This window comes from Gopherus flavomarginatus, chromosome 14 (assembly GCF_025201925.1).
Source record: "Gopherus flavomarginatus isolate rGopFla2 chromosome 14, rGopFla2.mat.asm, whole genome shotgun sequence".
NCBI classification, from domain to species: Eukaryota; Metazoa; Chordata; order Testudines; family Testudinidae; genus Gopherus; species Gopherus flavomarginatus.
Window position 1 is genome coordinate 24776114 of NC_066630.1, and position 20371 is coordinate 24796484.

The following is a 20371-nucleotide window of genomic DNA, read 5'->3' on the forward strand; positions in this document are numbered from 1 at the left end:
GATTCCTGACTGCTTTTGCATGCCTCCAGTCTGAGATGAGGGACATAGGGTTGGAGAGAACAGTCAGTAACACTGCTTGGTTCCAGTCATCTAAGAGGTTTTGTTATTTATACTGTGGTAGTGCCTATGAGCACACACCATGGCCCAAAACCCCCATTGTACAAGGCATTGTATCCAACCCGAGCAAAAAAGCAATCCTTGCCCCAAATTGCTGTCTAAGTGTAAGACAACAGGTGGATGTAGATAGATAGGGAAGCACGAAGGAACAAGCAGTTGCTATGGGATAGCAGGAAAGGCAGTGGTCTCAGCCCACCACCAGTCCAACAGAGGCTCCTCCTTTTTGAAGGATTTGTCCCTTCGAAACACAACTGTGGCTCTAGGCAATAACTTCTAAACCGGAAGGCAGAGGATGAAATTCTTCTAAAAAGAGCTTGTGTTTCATTTTCTGAGCACGTGAGGCATCCAATACGACTTTAAAATACAGCTAAATAAGGATAGTTTGCTGGTTCCTTGGCTAGTGTAAGTCCCTGGCCTCTCCCAAACAACTCCATTCCTCTTTACATTTCCTTGTAATGGTTAATTACCTGGCTTGGATGCTGATATCACATCAGTTCATATCAGCTTCCTCTCAGGGGAGCCTTTTAGGATATAGCACTCACTAGGGCACAGTCTTTTCTTTCTTGGCTTAAAGTATGGTGGAGCAGAATCATCCCCTATCCACTGCAAAATATTGTCACAGTTTTGGACACATACATTTTACATCCATTAGAAGAGTTAGACATTGACCCAATGTTCTAAATTAGGAAAAACCTCTCTGTAATATGGAATTACGATGTCCATTTTAAACAAAGCAGGTATTCAAAAGGACAAGTGAGAAGTGGGTTGAGACGGACAAACTTTTGGAATGCACATTAGCCTGGCCACACAGACTGAGGAAGCAATTCTTTGTTAGCTCTTCCCCACGAATGGGTTTACAAAGTTTTAAGGGAAATGTATGCTGCACATTTAATACAGATGCTATGATGAAAAGCCAAAATGCTCATTTACCTTTTGCATCTCAAAACAGGATTTGTTACACTGACAATAGTGTTAAGACATAAGCACAAAACCAGGAATAATTTTTTTTATTAATTTCAATGTTACCTAGCAGTGTTGACACAAAAATAACGAGATGGTTAGTGCTGCAAAAATTAAAACCTTATTTCAGAAATAGTGACTAGAATCTATTTCCCAAGCTTGCAACTGAGTATCCCACAGGGGTACTAGACACAAAACAGACTCACAGATTTACTGAGACTGCAGTTTACATATATGTGGAGCCCTACAATAGTCCTGGGTGATAAAGTTAAGCAGGTTGGTGCTAAGCAATTTTTGCAGACAAAACATCTACAAGCCGCTCTCACTTACAAAGCTGACTGTGAATTAAAGGCCAGCTAACAGTATTTTATTAAGTACACTTGACTTTTAACAGAATCATTTACTTACATGTGCAGTGTTTTATGTGTACCATAGAAAGTGCAGTAGGATTCCAATTTACACTGTTATAATTTGTTAGTCTCTGATTGGATTCACTTGTTTTAAAAATAGTTCTGAAATTCAGCACATTCTTTATACTCTAATAAAAATTCATCTGACTACTGAGCTGCACGACTAAGCGTTTATCAAGGGCTGGGGTATATAAAGATTCTCCTTAATGTAAACAAGAATTGTCCTGGGTAAGATGCAGAGGTTTGAGCGGCACCTTGTTTTTCTACTGTGGCTGAGCAGGAATTCTGTACGTATTCCAGTTTCTTGCCACTCTGTACTCTCATTTTCTCCTTTCAAAATTGAATCTACTCACACCATTTTCACTCATCTGCACACTGCTCATTGAAATGAAATCCAGGTTCAATAGAAGGAAGTGGCTTACTGACATGTCCTCCATACAATTTCCTTTACAGGAGCAGCTTAGGTCTTTGGATGGGCAGTAGGACACTAACTCATATTGCCCCCAGACCATACTGTTGGAGCCCCACTATCTTTAATGCATTTATCCTCAACACCCCTATGAGGTAAGGAAATGCATTATCTCCCTTTACAGGTGGGGAATGGAAACAATCAGGAGATCTGGGCTCAGTTACTGACTCTGATAAGAATTTTGACAAGCAACCTCAGACAGTCACTTAATCTGTCTCTGCCTTGGTTTCCCAGCTGTATAGGATACTTCTTCAATTCTACCAGTCTGTGGGTCTTTAGAGTTTAAGTTCATCAGGGCAGTGACTATCTCCTACCAAATTTACGTACAGAATATTGCCCAAGAGAGGTTAGGGGCTTTAGGTAAGTGATTTCTACGTGTAGGTACAGCCTAACCATGCCAAATACCCCTGTACAAAACCACACTTTGACTAGTCAAAACTTGGAGACTGTTTATTGCACAATCAGTCCCTGTCTACAAAGGCCAAGGCCTAACAGGATTTATGTTTAAATATAGTCCAGAAAAGCCTGCTGCGGTAGTATTGTGCTTTTGCTCAACCCCTTTTAATGATTGCAATGAATAGGGAGGCATGGCAGAGGGAGGGTTACTGAAAATGTTTTCCTCTCTGGCTGGCAAGATGGCTAGAGCCGCACCTGTACCCCACCCTAAGCACACAACTAAATAATCCTTATGTAAGAGGAGGTAGACTCAAGGAAGGAGGAAAGGCATACACTCTGGGGCGATGGCCATGTCAACTACAGTCAACAAGCCAAAGGCTGGAGGCCATGGCAGAGGTTCCTAGGCTTACGTTAGTTGCTACCTCTTTACTAAGAGTGAGCTAGTTTTCAAGGGTGCGAGGTTCACTCTGTCACAACTCTGCTCCCTTTGAAATCAATGGGAGTTTGGGTAAGGCCAACACAGCTTTTAAAAATGCCACCATAAAACATCTTGTGCCTGGATGAAACAAGAGCAACCCTCTGAAGAGTTCTTGAAACCAAAGGTTTTGGCAGCAAGATGCCATCACGCAGCAGTGTAAGCACGAGTACCGGGGAGGCAGATTATAAATTGGGATGGAAAAAAATAAGTCACACTATAAAGCTGTGAGACTATGTTCCTATACCACATCTCTCTCTCTTTCCTTCCCCATCTTATTGGGACCTCATTTAGAGAGACAAATTAGAAGCCAGTGGCAAACTGCACAGCTTGGTGAGTCAACATGTACACAAGCAATTGTTCCGGCCCAGTGAAAAGTTCTTGCTTCCTCCTATCTAAGCACACCTACCTCAGAGAAAGCAATCTGTGAATGAAGGGCTACCAAAGATAAAATAAAGAGGCTTTCATGTTTCTTGGGCAGACACATGCATGAACTGATAGGGATAATTGAACTCTGATGAGCAAACCAAGTTCTATACATCAGTCAGCCTGTATCCATGAACTATTTAGTGCTTTGAGGTTTAAAAGTACTATACAGATGCCAAATAGCAACCCACCATTTAACAATTTAGTTTCTGTAACAGGCAAAAAGGACAAAGTCCTTCTGACTCAAGTGGCAGTACTCCGCTTTCCCATTTGCTCTCACTACACTTATGGACCCCCATTGGCATCAACTCTTGTCTCTGGCATACAAAAAGCAACTGAGTAGTAAAGCAAGCATGTTAAGAGACTATTGTCTTAGTAGTTTATCGCCATAAATTTTCCCATTTAAAAAGAATAAAGGGGCAAGATGTCAGATATTAGATAGCTTTAAAGTGAACAACAGAAGAGAGAAATATATCTAAACCAGCAACTTTGAAGAGACAGATGGGGTGGGGAGGAGGAAAAACTGCAGAACTACAGCCTTTTTGCACCAATTCTTTAATTAGGAATATAGATTAGAAGTTAGATATAAAACCACACCTCTATGTGCATAAATCTCCATGAAGAGTAAAATGGTTTGTGTGACATGTATTATTTAGAGATAGACTACTAAGTCTTAGAGTTAAAATACTCACACCAAATATATAATCTTAGGCCACGACAAAATTTCCGTATATTTGTTGACTAGCAGAAATGCTATCCTCTGTGCCTAATGAATTAAGATAACTGGAGTGCAATTGGGATCTGTGTGGCATTCAATTATCAGCAACAATCAATGGAAATTAAATATTAATTTGCGTGTCTTAAGTGGAAAAGCATGAAAAAGGTGGGATAGGAAAGCAGGGAACAGCAATAAGTTTTCTACAGTTCCACTGACAGTGCAAATTACAGTAAGCAAAACAGAATGCTGACAAAAATCTATAGGTTTTCCTTTTTCCTTGGCACCAATGACTAATTGCATAAAACAGATTAAGGTATTTAATCACTATTTCATTGAGGTTGGAATGAAAAGTGTTAAATAGTCAAATCCACATCAATTTTTCAACAAGCTGTGCATTTCATTTCTTGTTTTACATTGTGCTAAGCTATCTTTTGAAGTTTTCTGCAGCCTAACATTAAGAATATTTGATCATCCCTTCATCAGCAAGCTGCATTATTTGACACCTTACAGGACTTCCAGGTCCTCACTCTCTTTGCTAGTATTCCATGCATTCTAAATTACCAAAAAGCAAATCTGTAGATCTTAAAGGACAACAGGATAAGGAATGTCAATAAGTTACACCAGAAAGATGCTATGGCAGTTACGGGACTAAATTCTCACTCAGGCAGTCAATGCAAGTTTTTCTTCAAGTTAGGACCAAGTAAGAATGGAAGACACAGGGTCAGCTCTCAAGTTAACCTTGTGGAGCAGAGGTGACTGCCTGGCAGGATTAGATTTGATATGCTTTGCCTTTGTTTTATTGATAAAAATTTCCATGAGCAGTCAAACTACATTTGTGATAATATTCCATTCCTTTCTAAGAATATGGTCTGATGCCACAAGTAACATGTTTTATTACTTAAAAAGCATTGTGTTACAGATCTAAAAATATGACAAATACAAACAAGTTACTTTAATTCCTTTTCATTTAGAAATTGTTGCAATTCAGAACACTACTATGGCTAAAGAAAAGGGTACACTGATTTTTAGCACTAGGCAGTACAAGTTACACACACATACACATTGCTTTGAGCAATACCATCTTTTCAGATGTTCAATAGATTTCCTAATAAATCCTGTAACTATAATACTGGTAACCCCCAATTTCTTAACAATAAATAAGTGATTGAGTAATACCCTAATTATTAAAAAGCCTTTAACATACTAATGAATGACCATGCCAGTATTACATGGAAGTCAGAACCACTTTGGGCACAGTTAAGAAATAGCATGGAGGGAGCTATATCACTGCAGCTGTTGTCCATCCTCCATTCTGGTGCCTAGGATTTTTTAAAAAGTGTTTTACATTTAGTAGTTAAATAAATACTATAATAAAAGTGAAGTACATGGCTGGTAAAGGAAGAGCTTGTGGATCAGCAATGTTCATACAAGGTTTCCACATTGGAGTTCTGTTTTCTACATTCGCTACAAGGAAGCAACTTCACATGTGCAACATGCACACTGTTAAAAAGAATAAATATTCTTGAATTTCATCACATTCTGGCAACATAATGGAAAGCAGATGAGTCCAATTAACTTCTCTGAAAGTAGCAGCGAACATAACAGCTTGTGCAAATCATCTATCCTAATGGCACTGCAAGTCAGGAGAGTCAAAAGAGGAACGTGCCAAAACTTCCTTTCCCATTTCGTTTGAACTGATTGCCCACGATAGAAACAAACATTTCCTGAGACATTATGTTGTCATCGGCCTCTATGATTCCCAGTTCACTCAGCCTTTTCTTGTGCATCTGGCTCTTCTTTACAGAGGTAGCAACAAGTTCATTTGCAATTTCATAATTGCCTTCAGTTTGTTCCGAAATCTCAGCTCTCTCATGAAGCTCCAGTTCATCCGTTGCACATTCATGTAGCTCTGCATGTCCCAAATCTTCTACGTTTTCTGTCTCACCATTTGACTGGATAGTCTGTATATTTCCTAAATCTGAAAACAGTGATGAAGTTATTACAGACTGTGCAGATGCCTGGAGGAGCTGAAGTAATTGAAGTGTCAGACTTGGAACACTTTGAAATGTAGGATGTTTCTTTAAGTCTTATTAAACAATGAAAATACTCCCCATATTGCAACAACAGTTTCAAGTATTACATAGTCCAGCTACATCAGCTCTTGCCAATAAGAGCTAATTCTTACAATGCAAACACAAAGGTTCAATATATATAGCACAAAGAACAAAGTCAAGTGGCAACTGGGATATCCAATGACAATCCAGCACAGAGTTAAAATGTAAGAATAAGCTTTCAAGGTGATTGCCACTGGAAACAGCAAAGCGGCAGTGAATATTTTATGAAAGGTTCAGGGGGAAAATTCATCAGCTTCCTCTTATCACCCCTTCCAGATGCAATTTTAATGATAGCCCCATATATTCCAAGTATACGAGTGTGATGCTTAAGAAAGAATCTGGAGACTTAAATTACTCAGAGACAGTCAAGTATTTTAGAGAGATCTGAGTGGGGATTAGACATTGCAACTGAGACCTTAGTATCTTTCTTTGAAATGAGACATGGAAAGTACAGTTCTCAAGTGATACTTATGGTGAGGAACAACTACTCTGGGAGGAATAAGCTAGATCCAACAAGTCTCATTTCTGTTCCATGGTGGAACAGGAGAGCAGAGGATTAATATGGGTAGGAAAGGGTTGTGGGAGGAATATGCCCACTTTCTCCCTGACAACATGCCATTTTGTGCGTGTGACCAAGTAGTTAGTTCCAGTCCTGCAGGATCTGGATAGTGGAGCAGATGGGTCCAGTAGGCAAGATTCAAGTGGAAAGCTCCTTTTCGTCACTGAATAGCTACACACCATTTAAGATAGACTCAGATACACTGACCCAGACACTTGTTTATAGGGGAGACAGTTGGAAAAAGCCTCAAGCACAACTAGATGGAACAGAGATTAAAACTCCTTTTATTGCAGAAAGTCTCATATTTTCAATGGCTAAACAGTCAGGATGTTCTGAAAGACCACCATGTGAGCTGCCTGATACGGGCTTCCAGTGCCCAGAATAAACTTTTACAAGTGCTTTGATATCATTGGATAAAAAAGTGAAACTGAAGTGCAAGCAATTACACACATGCAACCTGCAGCTACTCCTAAACATTCCTTTGTAATAGCTGTGAACTGGGAAATCTCAGTCCTCTGATAATTATAGGGAAGTCGTATTTTTCTCCTTATTAGAAAGTTTAAGACTTTCTTTCTGCCAAGTTATATGATGTGCCTTTTCTATATATTTTACAGAAACAAATTCACCACTACATTTAGACTCCTATTAAGTCACTAGAGTAAAAAAAAATACCTTCTGAATTTTTGGCAGCAATGTCTTTTACATCAGAGGAAACTGTAGGTTTAACCAGGACAACTCCATACCCTTCATTATTATGGATCACATTGTTCACCATGGTTATCTTGGGACTGTCATAATGCTCGTCTAAGAAATCCTATCGCAGAAGACAAACGTAAAAAAAGATTTATGTAGCAAAATCTCAGAAAGGTAATTTCAATCCCGCTAGAGATTGTTTTCTCTAAAAACAAAAATACATAAGAACTGAATCTATTTGTATATTTAAGGGACAAATATAGTCACCATTTTCCTTGTTGCAGCCATGAAATAGAAGGAATAGTTTACTGTAATAGACAAGAATTCAAGTCCACTGCTATCAGTGTTATCATTCCTTGTCTTTCAAACAAGTTAAAATCAAAAAGTAGTGACATCATGAGATAACTAACTAGAATAGTTACTGGTAGTAGGTACCAGTCTGAACAGGTATGATCTTGTAACTGATCAGAGAACATTCCATCTGGAACTCACTTTTATGAGGATTCCCTCCTTGCAGTGGTGTATGCCATTGTCCAGCAGGCTACATGTGCTACCCGGATATATTTCAACACCAGCACCCTGTAAATTAAAGAGACATATCATAAATGAGTCAGCAAGTTCCCAGTGTAACCCATTACCCCAAAGCGGGTCTTTGTCTCTACCTAGTGGCTACATGATAAGAGTCTATTTCCTCCTGTTATAGGGCTTAGTAAACTAAGTCAGGTAGCAGATGCTCATGGTTCACTGGCAATGCTGCTATAATCACACCACAAAAAGTTCTGCTGGGAAGAGATTGCATGACACATGCAGAGATGTAGTTGATCTTTAATACACTGTACTCAATCCTAGGAAATCCAGTGATTTTTTTGGTGATGTAACAAAAGTGTTAGATTTTGATCATCTCTTTGTAAGAATCAACGGACAACATGTTCAAAAAAAGGCAGTTCAGCTGGAGAAAGATATTAGTTTAATGAGAGACAAGAACATTTAAGGGGCACAAAACAGAGGCTCATTTTAAGAACAGCCTTATCCCATGAATCATTTCCAAGAATGCACCTGGAGTTATTTCATTACTGACTCTTGTTATTGTTTGATTTTCACGGTGTCACATGCAAGTCAACATGAGTCCCCATCGTAGAGACATATTACTTAAGAGATTAAGAGAATTCTCTGATTTCTTAAACACCAATTATATTTAGCCATCTAATGGAAGATACTGGTGGTTTTCTAAAGAATCAAGGAAGCCATCCTCTTTCCTGATTATGATTCCCTATTTGCCCGCAGAGAGCTTCATTTTATTCAAGCTGTAGTTTTGTTTCAAATAAATATTTAAAAGTTAGTTCACACCTTGGCACCATACAGATCAGAGTTCTTCATTAATAGCTCTGCTGATGTCCGCACTGTAACACCTGTAGTTTCACACTGTAACACACAGTTCTCGAGTGTGGTTTTCCCATGGTGAACACCTGCAATCAAAGATACCCAGTGTTGACATTAGAAATCATTCTAAAAGAAAGAGTATAATGGCTGATCTATAACAAGAGAAATTTTCTGTTCATCAGGCCAGACAGATACTGTAATGAGGCCATATTAGATTAATATCTGCTAAGGAAACATTTTTTCAATAAGACTTCAGTGGAGCCCGAGGTAGATACTACCATTCAGCCTTTTTAACAAGTATGCTCTTGAAAGTATTTATTTTTTAGTAACAAACCAACAAAAGTTAAATGGAAACAATTTCCATACACATTCAGGGACACACTGTGGCAGTGCAGTACTTTCCAGCACATCAGCAGCATAATCCGAGTCCAAAACCAGGGAGGATCAAGGCAATGTATGAATGATCCTCCAGTGCCAGATATTCAGTGAAGAGGCTCTTCTGCCTTACACACACCCGCACCTCGCTGCTTGCTTCCACTGGGGAAAGGTGGACAGCCAAAGCAAACGGGGCACAGCTAGGACCATGCAGATTCTCAGTTGTGTTTTCAGCCCCCGCCCCATGGTCAATGCAGCCCCACCAAAAGTCTGAGTACTCATCAGGCTGCTCAGTCAGAGGACAAGGAGACCAGGACCAGCCCCACACAGAGCTGCAGCAGGATCAGAAGTGTGTGAAACAGCTATAAAGTTAACACTCTTGAGTCTGACAATGGATAGTGACAGTCTGTCTGGCGCACATATATCATGATTGGGACCACAGGCATGTTTGCTGTATACCTAGCCTGCAATCAGGGCTTCAGCAGGAGCAGGGCTGAAGCCTTGAGCCCTGGCAGGTGCACCCTGAATCTTGAACATCTGAAGAGATTGTCATATGTGTTTTGGAGGGTCAGTAAGTTTGGCCACCCCAGTACATGTGCACACGTACCCCTAGACATGCGACATGACCCAAATGATCAGACAAGCAAAAATGTGGTAAAGTTTTGCCTTTACACCTTAGTGGATAATTTTCAGGTTTCGACTTTCAGAAGATTAAAGCAAATTTAAATAGAACTCCCCTAAATTTAAAGGAAACAATGCAATCAAGTCATAAGTGTTTTGATCTACAGGGGGGCTTAAAGCCAAAGAGTTCACTTTCTGCATAACTATTGCCAAATAACTCCAAGTATGTGTGCTAATGAGTATGTGGGATGGTCATGTTAATACAATTATTGTGAACATTTGCAAATGGGCCAGTATTTGGGAACAACAGTTATCTGATAAAGTGATCTATAAATTTGGCTTGGGCACATTCTCAGTCCATAGGAGGAGCTCCCAATATTACTGCCCACAGCCAACAGAACTAGACACCTGCTGGGAAAAACTGTGGTGAAAGTACAGGAATAGTCATTTCTTCCAGTCCTGTGGCTCTAATAGCTGGCTGTGCAACAAAAGGAGGACTGGCCCCTCTCTTATTTCATCATGTGTTACCACCTCTTAAAGTGTTCACCCGCTGCCACCAAGCTTCGCCGACAAACACTTTCATACGTTTTCTGGCATGGGGAAACTGTCATATTGTAAACTGATTTTGTTCAGTGGCTAACTTGGAAAAGAGGACAACTGTCTAGCTTTGTTGGATTTCTCTCATTAATTGCATGGTTTTTACAAGAGAAAATAATTCAGAGTAATGCAGTGCCTTGGCCTAATCCCACAAAGAAAGTCAGGGATGCATGTAACACAGCAAAACAGGATAAATAGAAGCTCTTTTGCAATAAAAATAAATCTGTTATCGTCTATCTGAGACCAAAGCAATTACGCACATGGACGTTCTCACATGCCAGTGTACACGTTGTAACCCTGTGGACGTGATCTGGATTGCACATTTTTTTCGGTAACTAAATCAATTCAGTTACACTGATGAAAAAACCTAATGTAGAAGCACTTGAACTAATGCAAACTGTGCTTATACCAGTTGCTTAATTTCATTAAGTTCTGAATTAAGCTAAATCAGTTTAAATTTGCTTATAATAGTGGTTTGCACTGGTATAACTAGAACAAATAGTTACACCAGTGCAAGTTTACAAACATAATCCAGGCCCTTTGTTGCAAAGGAACCATTAAAGGAACATTAGCCTCAGATCTACCCTTATGAGTTATGATTTTTTTAAATGACAGCAGTGACCACTCCATATCAGCGCTGATTCCCTTTCTTTGTGGAGATGTTTTACCTAAGTCGATAAAATATGAAACACCTACATGAAGGTGCTAAGCACTTTAAAGTGATATTTATTCCAATCCACCTCTCTTTAGTGAAGTGTTAATTAGCATTTTCCCCAAAGGCAGAAGGGCAGGACCCAATAAGTTTATCTTCAGATGGAACTAATTTTTCCTTAGATGATCAAAAGAACTGTCTGAGTGACACTATGTTCCAAGGACTGATGAAAATAACAGCATGTAATGTAGCTTGGTTTTGCTTGCAAAAAATGCAGATTCTCAACTGAAGGGTTCATAGCATGAGAAAAATCTTATTAACCTGAGTCCAGGACAGGCAGCAGTGCTTTCTGGGGAAGCAAAGGGATCAGGTTCTTGACTGCTGGACAAGGACAACAGGAGAGGCCAAATGATGTGAGGCATAATAGCACAAAGCTGGCAGTCAGGGGGAAGGGAACAAAAGGAAAAGATAGAAGGCTTAGAGCTGTAGAACTGACGTGCCAGCAAGAAGAGTAGGGGATGGGCCTACTTGATAGCCACATAAATATTGTTTGAGGGAAGGGACAAAAGTAGTATCTTGCTGAGCCTCAATTTGAATGTGCTGTCAGCAAGCAAAGGGGTTTGTGGTGACTAAGGAGAAGAAAGATTGGTTCAGCAAGTCAGATATTTCCAAGGCAGTTCTCTTTGCCGGTAAGGCAAGCAGGTTTCATTCACCAGCCAAACTGGAGCAGGCTATGTAGCAATTTTTAGAGGCAGGCAGACTTAGCAGCTAAATTCCCTCTAAACTGCATGGCCACAGCCCTCCCCACCGGCCGAAGCAGCCAGGGGAGAGGAGTCCCTCCCTCAGTCCTGAGCTGCTGTGGCAAGATAGGGCTGGGGGAAGTCCTCTCTCCCCACCGCAACCCCAGGGCAGCCTAAACCCCAAACCTCTCATCCTCCACACACCCCCACACCCCAACCCTCTGCCCCAGCCCTGAGACCCTTCCCACTCGCCAAACCCGTTGGCCCCACTCCCACACTATGAATTTTGTCATGTGCACCAATATGAAGGTGATGTGTGTCACATCACCTCCACATCAGTGCAGAAAAGAATTCATTCCGCACATGGACATAAAAAATTAGAGGGAACACTGCTTAGCAGAAAGGACAGTTTGATTCGATTACTGTTTTTTAAGAATGAGAAAAGGCTTGATAATTTAAGATGGCAGTCAGAAAGTTCAGAGGCTGGGAGTTATTAAATTCCAAGTTCTTAGTAATCTAGGTAAAGAAATATTGAAGGTCTGATGTTTATACCAATAGGGATCCCTTTACTGTGTACTTTTGCAAGCTGGTAAGAGTGTAATATTGAATGCAGATTTACAAATTAGCAAAGCTTTAATTCCACCAGTAATTATGAAAGCATAAAAACGGACAAACACTTTATTACTTACTTAAGATCCCCTCTACAGCATCATGCTGAACCAGCTTCAAACTGGAGAGTCTTATATTTGCCCCTGTACAGTCAACAAAGTTGTCTCCTTTGCCCCTCTTTTCAATCACAACGTCATCTGGCAGGCCATACCCTGAAAGGAAAAGTTTAGATAAAGGAAAAAAAAAAATTTAGTGTTACTGTGGTTCACAGGTGGACACAGATGCCCTGTACACATTGCAAGATATCAAAATTAGAGTCAAAGGACTGTAACTTGTGTTCTATCATGGTAGCAGGTTTAAATTTTCCACACATCACTCAGACCACCCCCAATGCTCCCTCCTACATCAGCCTTCCCTAAACTGGCAGGAATCCCGCCCCTGAAGCATACGAGGAAGGTTAAAGTCTCCCAAATGGCTGCTTCCCTCAAACCACTACAGCCTCACTGCAAAGGTTTTGAGGTGGAGGGCTGCACAAAAACAACAAATTTCATCCATTGCACTACTGACTTCTGTATTTAAATGAAGTGGGTCAAAACCCTTGACTGCTGCAGTTTCCAGGAGAATTCAAGTAAAACCACAAACTTTAAAGCAGATGATACTGATTCACTAAACCATCCACTGATTTATCAGCATGTAAAGCCTTAATTACTTGTATAGTAAAAAGATAATGCGTATTGAAAAAGTTTGCACTAAGTTGTAAAGAAGTCAGATATAAACTAATTAGGTCTCAGAACCTCTGAGGGTAGATGAGAAATACAGAATCACTTCCCCCACCACTGATGTACAGACCCCTCCTAAGTGCCAGCTGATTCACAGTGCATGGCAAGCCCACAGTTTAGGACAGGAAATGAATACTATATCCAGCTGAAACATACAACACTACAGAAACTGAAAGAATTGTTACCCAAATGCAAAGATATCATGGTTAACATGCTAAGAGTGGCCTAGAGATCTCTAATGACCAGTCAGGGCCTGCCCCTAAAACAGCATGTCTAACAGCAAGAAAAGGCTTGGGTAGAAGTTGGGGACTGAAAAGGTCAACCTTTCCCCATTCCTCCTGCTCCAGGACATCTGTACAAAGGGTCTCAAGGATCTCCTCTTTCCATGGGACCTAGGGAGCGCATAATTATTTCTAAGTTAAAAAAAAAAGGGGGGGGGACGCTCTCAGATATATTGTTAAGTTGAAAGGACTCTCTCCCTAAGGGTTTTAAGAGGTTCCGATGTCAGCTGTGGAAATTTTAAGTGTGGAAAACCCATTGTACAATTGATCACCCATCTGCCATCCCACCACATTCATCACTTTTCCCTGTAGGACTTTAAGACACCTGCACTCTATAGAAGCAGTAGTCTGAAATTTAGAGAAAAAGCTAAGGCGGGATACACTTGTACATGTGCCGTCACCCAAATATATTTTGTCACTACACTAACCTTTGCCCTTTTCATGTGTATCGGTATTTACAGATACTTGGATAATTGGCAGCATGTGTAGCCTTAATGAGGACTAGGAAATCAGAACTGTAGGACTGGAAGGGACCTCAAGAAGTCAAGTACCACCCCTTGTGCAGAGACAGAACCAGAACCATCCATGACATGTTTGTCCAACCTTTTCTTAAGCACAACCAATAACGGGGATTATAGAACATTCCTTGGAAGCCTATTCCAGAACTTAACTATCCTTATAGTTAGAAAGTTTTTCCCAATATCTAAACTAAAGCCCCTATATTGCAGATTGAGGCAATTACTTTGTCCTACCTTCAACTGACCGCCATACTTTTTCCATCAGTTACCTCTCCCCTTCACCCATCTTCTTTTCTCAAGATTAAATATGCCTAGTTTTTAATCTTTCCTCATAGATCAGGTTTTCTAAACCTCTCTTCATTTTTGCCGTTCTCCCCTGGACTCTCCCCAATTTTTCCACAGCTTTCCTAGAGCGTGGCACACAAAACTCCAACTCGGGTTCAACAGTGGCAAGTAGAATGGGACAATCACCTACCATGTCTTACATGGCACTCCTCTTAATGCACCCAAAACATTAGCCTTTTTCACAGCAGCAGCACAGTGCGAACTCCTGTTCAGTTTGTGACCCATTCTAACCTACAGGTGCTTCTCAGCAGTACTACCACCTAGCCAGTTAGTCCTCCTTTTGTAGTTGTACATTCGATTTTTCTTTCCTAAGTGAAGTACTTTGCACTTGTTTTTATTGAATTTCATCTTATTGAATTCAGACCAATTTTCCAATTTGTCACGGTCATTTTGAAGTCTAATTCTGCCCTGAAAAGTGCTTGTTGTTAATATTAATTTATCTCAAGTACCTGGGCATCTTTAACCTTTTCAGTGAAGTCTGAAGTAAAATAGGCATGAAACACCTCGGCCTTCTCAATGCCAATTATTTGCTCTCCTTCCTTGTTAAGTAGGGGACCTAACGCTTTCCTTCATCTTCTCTTGTTCCTAGTCTATTTATAGAACTTCTTTTCTTATTGCCTTTTATTTCCCATGATAGCTGCACCTCAGCCATTCGGATTTGTCCTTACAGGCTTGTGCTATTCTTTTGTACGCTTCCTTGGCAATTTATCCATGTTTCCACTTTTTTAGGAGTGCTTTTTGATTTGCAGGACATTAGAGAGCTCCTAATGGAGCTAACTGGCTGCTTCCTATTCTGCTGTTCTTCTGATGGCACTCAGTATGCAGTTTGGGTAGTCAGGATTCTGTAAAGTATGTCTGCCTGTGGACTGTGTTTGATTGTACAACAGCTGGAGTTATTCAACCACTGTACAATGAAGAATTAAACATTTAGTATCTCTGATGGAATGAAGATTATGGAAGGATAAAGTTGTCTTGGTTTGTTTTTTCCCCTGAGACTATCATTGCAGCAAATGCAAATTTATCTGGGTGCTCGAACTGGGAGCTTCATCACAAGTGGTAGGGTTTCTTCTAAATGTAGTGTAAACTCAATTCCCTAGTGCGTCTTGGAATAAATAAATAAAGGAAGGCACCTATACAATTAAGCTGTGTTATTCCTTTCACAAATTTTCCCATCCCCTCATGCCAAGAAAGCTATCAAAACAGTATTAACTACTTGGATTAGAACCAGTGAGATTTTACTTGATGCCCCTCTTTAGGACATTTTCAGCAACTCCTACTACTAAACTTTCCCCCAACACAAGTCCATATACAAAGATTACTCATCCTGACACTTACTCATTCAAGGAGTTGTCCCTATTAAAAATAAAAACTTACTTATATATTTTGTTCCGTAAAGCAGAATGGCTATTTCTATTCTATGACTCTAATAGGCCTGTTACTTCACCTCTTGTATTACTATTTTTTCAAAGACAGGACAACATCTGTCATAAATACCACCCACCAAGATTTCAGAACAATATTATTCTCACTGATAAATAAAGCAATTTATTGAGGCCCTTTATCCTGCAGATGTATTGCATGTGGGCATGTATATCTATATAAATCAAACACATACCAGAAAGAAAGAAAATTATAATCATAAAACAAAAAGAGGCAAGAAAATATAGTAGGGAACAGCAGGAAATTAAACTCCCAGCCTTTTTTCCATTAGGAAGTTTTGACAAGATAAAGAAAAATTGCAGCTTAAACAGTTTCTGAACAGCCCACAATGATGTATAGGTTATTATATAACAAACTGTATTCCTAAAGTTGTTTGGCAAACTGTTAACAGGTGTACATGCCTGCAGCTCAGGCATTACTGGGAGAGAAACAAGGATGCAATGTATCCTAGACAAGGCAGGAGCATTTAATTTTAAAGCCATATTCAAAAGCACAGAAACATTTGTTGAGAAAATATCATAAACATGTTCACATTGCCAATGTGGTTCCGCAAAATAAACAGAGCTCTGAACCCATAGCCAATGACTCCCTTCTCTATTCTGGTCTGTATGGTATAGCATCACCATTCACACTGCTAATTTGTGCACTACACACATAAAGCTTCACACTTCTCAACAAATATTTGAATGCAACATGCTATAAGGTCTTGACTTGTCCCTTAGTTCAATACGGTTATACACAACCTGTGTTGTGCGAACAATCTTCAGAATAACCTTCTCAGGCAGACTAATAACCTCTATTCTATAAACGGGGAAAATGAAGCACAGAAGTGAAGTGGCTTGCCAAAGGGCACACAACTGGCAGAGACAAGAATAGAATTGAGGGCTTCGTAGCCACCAGCTTAGTCCACTAGACCAAATTACCACTTATTAACAAAAGCCAAAAATATAAAATGCAGAATATTTACTAGCATAGGATCAAGGATCATACTATGTTATATCACATGAACCAAGTACATTTTGCAGTGCTTTCTCCTGGCAATGAAGAGGAGAAACTAGCTTCCTTGATGATTCACAAAAATCAACTAATGTGTAGTGAGTCTTCCTGGTCAGTGTAATTAAGTGAGGTTCTACTGTGCGGATAATAAAGAACCAAAGGCTTAGGTCTACTGTATACTCTTCATATTTTAGAACCAATGCTCTGCAATTTAAATATAGAAGTTACCTAAAAGTGACCTTTGTGCTCATTAAATTAAGTCAATCCTTCCTTGTACACTCCTGCCAGAGTCTGTCCGCTAGCTAAACAATCAGGCAGTGACTGAATGATTTCATCCAAATAAATAGTATGAGAACACACTAAATTGGGGATAAATGTATTCTTCTGAAGTCCTATCCTGGCCCATTTGCAGCTGTAGCACTCACATCCTTCACAGCACAGCCGCCCGCACACACTACTCAGTATGTTTGAAACATACTCCTGGCTCTAGCAGCAGAGCTTCTGCAGGAATGTGAAGGCATTTAAGTTAATAAACTCCCAGGCAACAGATCTCTCCTGACGTTAACAAGTCCCTTTGCACGGTTCAGTTTACTTTAAGAAAATGGACCAGTTAACATTAATTTTAGGCTCTTCCACACTTACAAGAACCTTCTACCTTATCTTAAATCTTAACTGAATCAAGCTGTACCAGGGAATCGCTATGGATAGAAATTCCATGCTTACACAATAAGAGCACAGAAGCGGAAATAGATCATCAACCCCCTGACCAGGATGAAAATAGTCACCAAGATTAGAGAGGCTACAAAGGCAGAAAATGCAATAATGGGGGTCTTCAACTATCCTCATATTGACTGGATACATGTCACCTCAGGAAGGGATGCAGAGATAACGTTTCTAGACACCATAAATGACTGCTTCTTGGAGTAGCTTGTACTGGTACCCACAAGGGAAGGGCAATTCTTGATCTAGTCCTAAGTGGAGCAGAGGATCTGGTCCAAGAGGTGAATATAGCTGAACTGCTCAGCAATTCCAACTGTAATAGAGCACCCTGGAGAGGTGGGGATGGAATACCAAAGAAACCTACTGCCTTAGCATTTAACTTTGAAAAGGGGAACTATACAAAAACAAAGAAGCTAGTTAAACAGAAATTAAAATGAACAATCACAAAGGTGAAATGCCTGGAGTCTGTTTTAAACAGTCTAGTTTAGAGAGGCCTAAACTAAATGTATACCTCAAATTTAAGGGAAAAAACAGTAAGAGGATGCAAAAAATGCCATAATAGCTAAACAGCAGAGTAAGAGGCAGTTAGAGGCAAAAAGGCATCCTTTAAAAATTGGACGTCAAATCCTAGCAAGAAAAATAGAAATGAGCATAAACTCTGGCAACTATAAAAGTTTATGGTAAGCCAAGAAAGAATTTGAAAAGCCACTAGCTAAAGATAAAAACAGCAAAAAAATTATGTATATCTGAAGCAATACGTCTACCAAACAGTGGAGCCACTGAACAATCAAGGTACTAAAAAAGGATCCATGGAAAACAAGGCTGTTGCAGAGAAACTAAATCAAATATTTGCATTTATCTTCACTGCACAACAGATATGGGGGAGATAGCCACACCCAAGCTATTCTTTTTACGTGACAAATCTGAGGAACTGTCCCAGGCTGAGGTGCAGAGGAGGTTTTGGAACAAATTGATGGATTCAACAGCAATAAGTCACCAGGACCAGATGATGTTCACTCAAGAGTTCTGAAGGAACTCAAATATGAAACTGCAGAACAACTAACTGTGGTACGTAACCTATCGCTTAAATCAGCCTCCATACCAGAAGGGTAGCTAATGTAATGCCGATTTTTTAAAAAGGCTCCAGAGGCAATCCTAGCAATTACCGGAGAGTGAGCCTAACTTTAATACCAGGTAAATTGACTCAAACTATAATTAACAATTAACAGACACAAACACAAGATGTTGGGGAAGAGTCAACATGGGAAATCATGCCTTGCTGATCTTCTAGAATTTTTTGTGGGTGTTAAGAAGCAAATGGACAAAGGTGATCAGGTGATATAGTGTACTTTTACTTTCAGAAAGCCTTTGACAAGGTCCCTCACCAAAGGCTCTTGAGCAAAGTAAGGAGTCATGGGATAAGAGGAAAGGGCTTCTCATGGATCAGTAACTGATTACAAGATATGGAAAAAAGGATAGGAATAAATTATCAGTTTTCACAATGGAGAGAGGGGTAAATAGCAGGATCCCTCAAGTGACAAAAATAGTGAGGTAACAAAATTTCCAGATGATACCAAGTTACTCAAAACAGTTAAGACCCAAGCAGACAGCAAAGAGTTACAAAGGGATCTCACTAACTGGGTGATGGGGCAACAAAATGGCAGTTGACATTCAAGTTTGATAAGTGCAAATTAATGCACAATGGAAAAAATAACCACAGCTCTACTTACAAATGATAGAGTCTGAATTAGCGGTTACTATTCAAAAAAAAAAAAAAAATGGAGACTGCAGATAGTTCTCTGAAACCATTTGCTCAATATGTGGCAGCAGTCAAAGGTAACAGAATGTTAGGAACTATTAGGAAAGGGAGCGATAATAAAACAGAAAATATCAAACATCTGTGGTACACTGACACCTTGAATACCATGTGCCATTCTGGTCACCCCCATCTCAAAAAATATATATTAGAATTGGAAAAGAGGCAGAGAAGAGCAACAAAAATGATTAAGGGTATGGAACAACTTCCATATGAGAAGAGCTTAAAAAAATAAGGATCCTTCAGCTCAGATGAGAGACAACTAAGGGCGGGGAGGACTTAGAAGTCTATAAAATCATGAATGATATGGAGAAAGTGAATAAGGAATTGTTATTTACCTCTTCACCTAACACAAGAACTAGTGGTCACCTATGAAGTTAACAGGCAGCAGGTTTAAAACAAATGAAAGCAGAGTGGATATAAATCAATACTTTCTTTTTAAAAATAAAATCTCAGATTTTTTATGTAAATTGGATTTATTTTATTTGTTATTTAAACTAAGTTTCTTCTTTTAAAAATAACCCTGTGTAAAAGGAAATTTGAATTTGCTACAAATACTTTAAGGATCAACATTATAATTTCTTAAAACATTTAAATAAAAAATGAATATGATGAATATATGAGCCTCTAATCAAAAAACTGAGTTAAAGGCTGCTTTTCTAAATACAGAAAGAATAGAGGGCAAACATTTAACTTTTGAGGTCAAGCTTTATAAATATGATACAATACATCACGTACTAAGGGCTTGTTTTGCTTAATAAAAAATAAATTTCATATGCTATTTTGTGTTTAATTTAATTCCAGTTACTATCCTAATACAGATTGACACAAATCATGAATAAAAAGTTAAATAAATAAGCAATATCATTCACCATTCAACCTACTAAAGAAATACAATTAATAAGAATCTGAAAATATTAAGCTATATAATTGTTTAAATAAATGTAAATTAGTTATAGTGTACCACCCTAGGTAGCAAAGAGATGTACTGAATCTAGTGTAAAGGCTTTAATTAGCTGTAAATCAACATGTTTTAATGGTTATATCAACCAATAAGATACACCTGTCTTTAGAAAGTAACTGAAGTACAAATGGAAAAGCTGACTAAAATCAATTATTTAAATTGAGGCTTTCCACTTTGATTTAAATGGCTGAATTTAAATCA

General features: G+C 39.3%; 1 protein-coding gene across 4 annotated transcripts in view; it reads right to left on the reverse strand.

The window, feature by feature from the left end:
* Positions 1 to 3804: 3804 nt before the first annotated feature.
* The window catches only part of SHCBP1 (SHC binding and spindle associated 1), a 96646-nt gene continuing 80079 nt past the window's right edge, over positions 3805 to 20371 (reverse strand). For all 4 annotated transcript variants that reach the window (XM_050923078.1, XM_050923076.1, XM_050923075.1 and 1 more), the window contains 5 exons: positions 12392 to 12523; positions 8685 to 8803; positions 7830 to 7916; positions 7317 to 7458; positions 3805 to 5949 (listed from right to left, as the gene is read on the reverse strand). In XM_050923078.1, the coding sequence (XP_050779035.1) occupies positions 5621 to 5949; positions 7317 to 7458; positions 7830 to 7916; positions 8685 to 8803; positions 12392 to 12523 (809 nt within the window). In that variant the 3' untranslated portion in view covers positions 3805 to 5620. The remainder of the gene's footprint in view (positions 5950 to 7316; positions 7459 to 7829; positions 7917 to 8684; positions 8804 to 12391; positions 12524 to 20371) is intronic.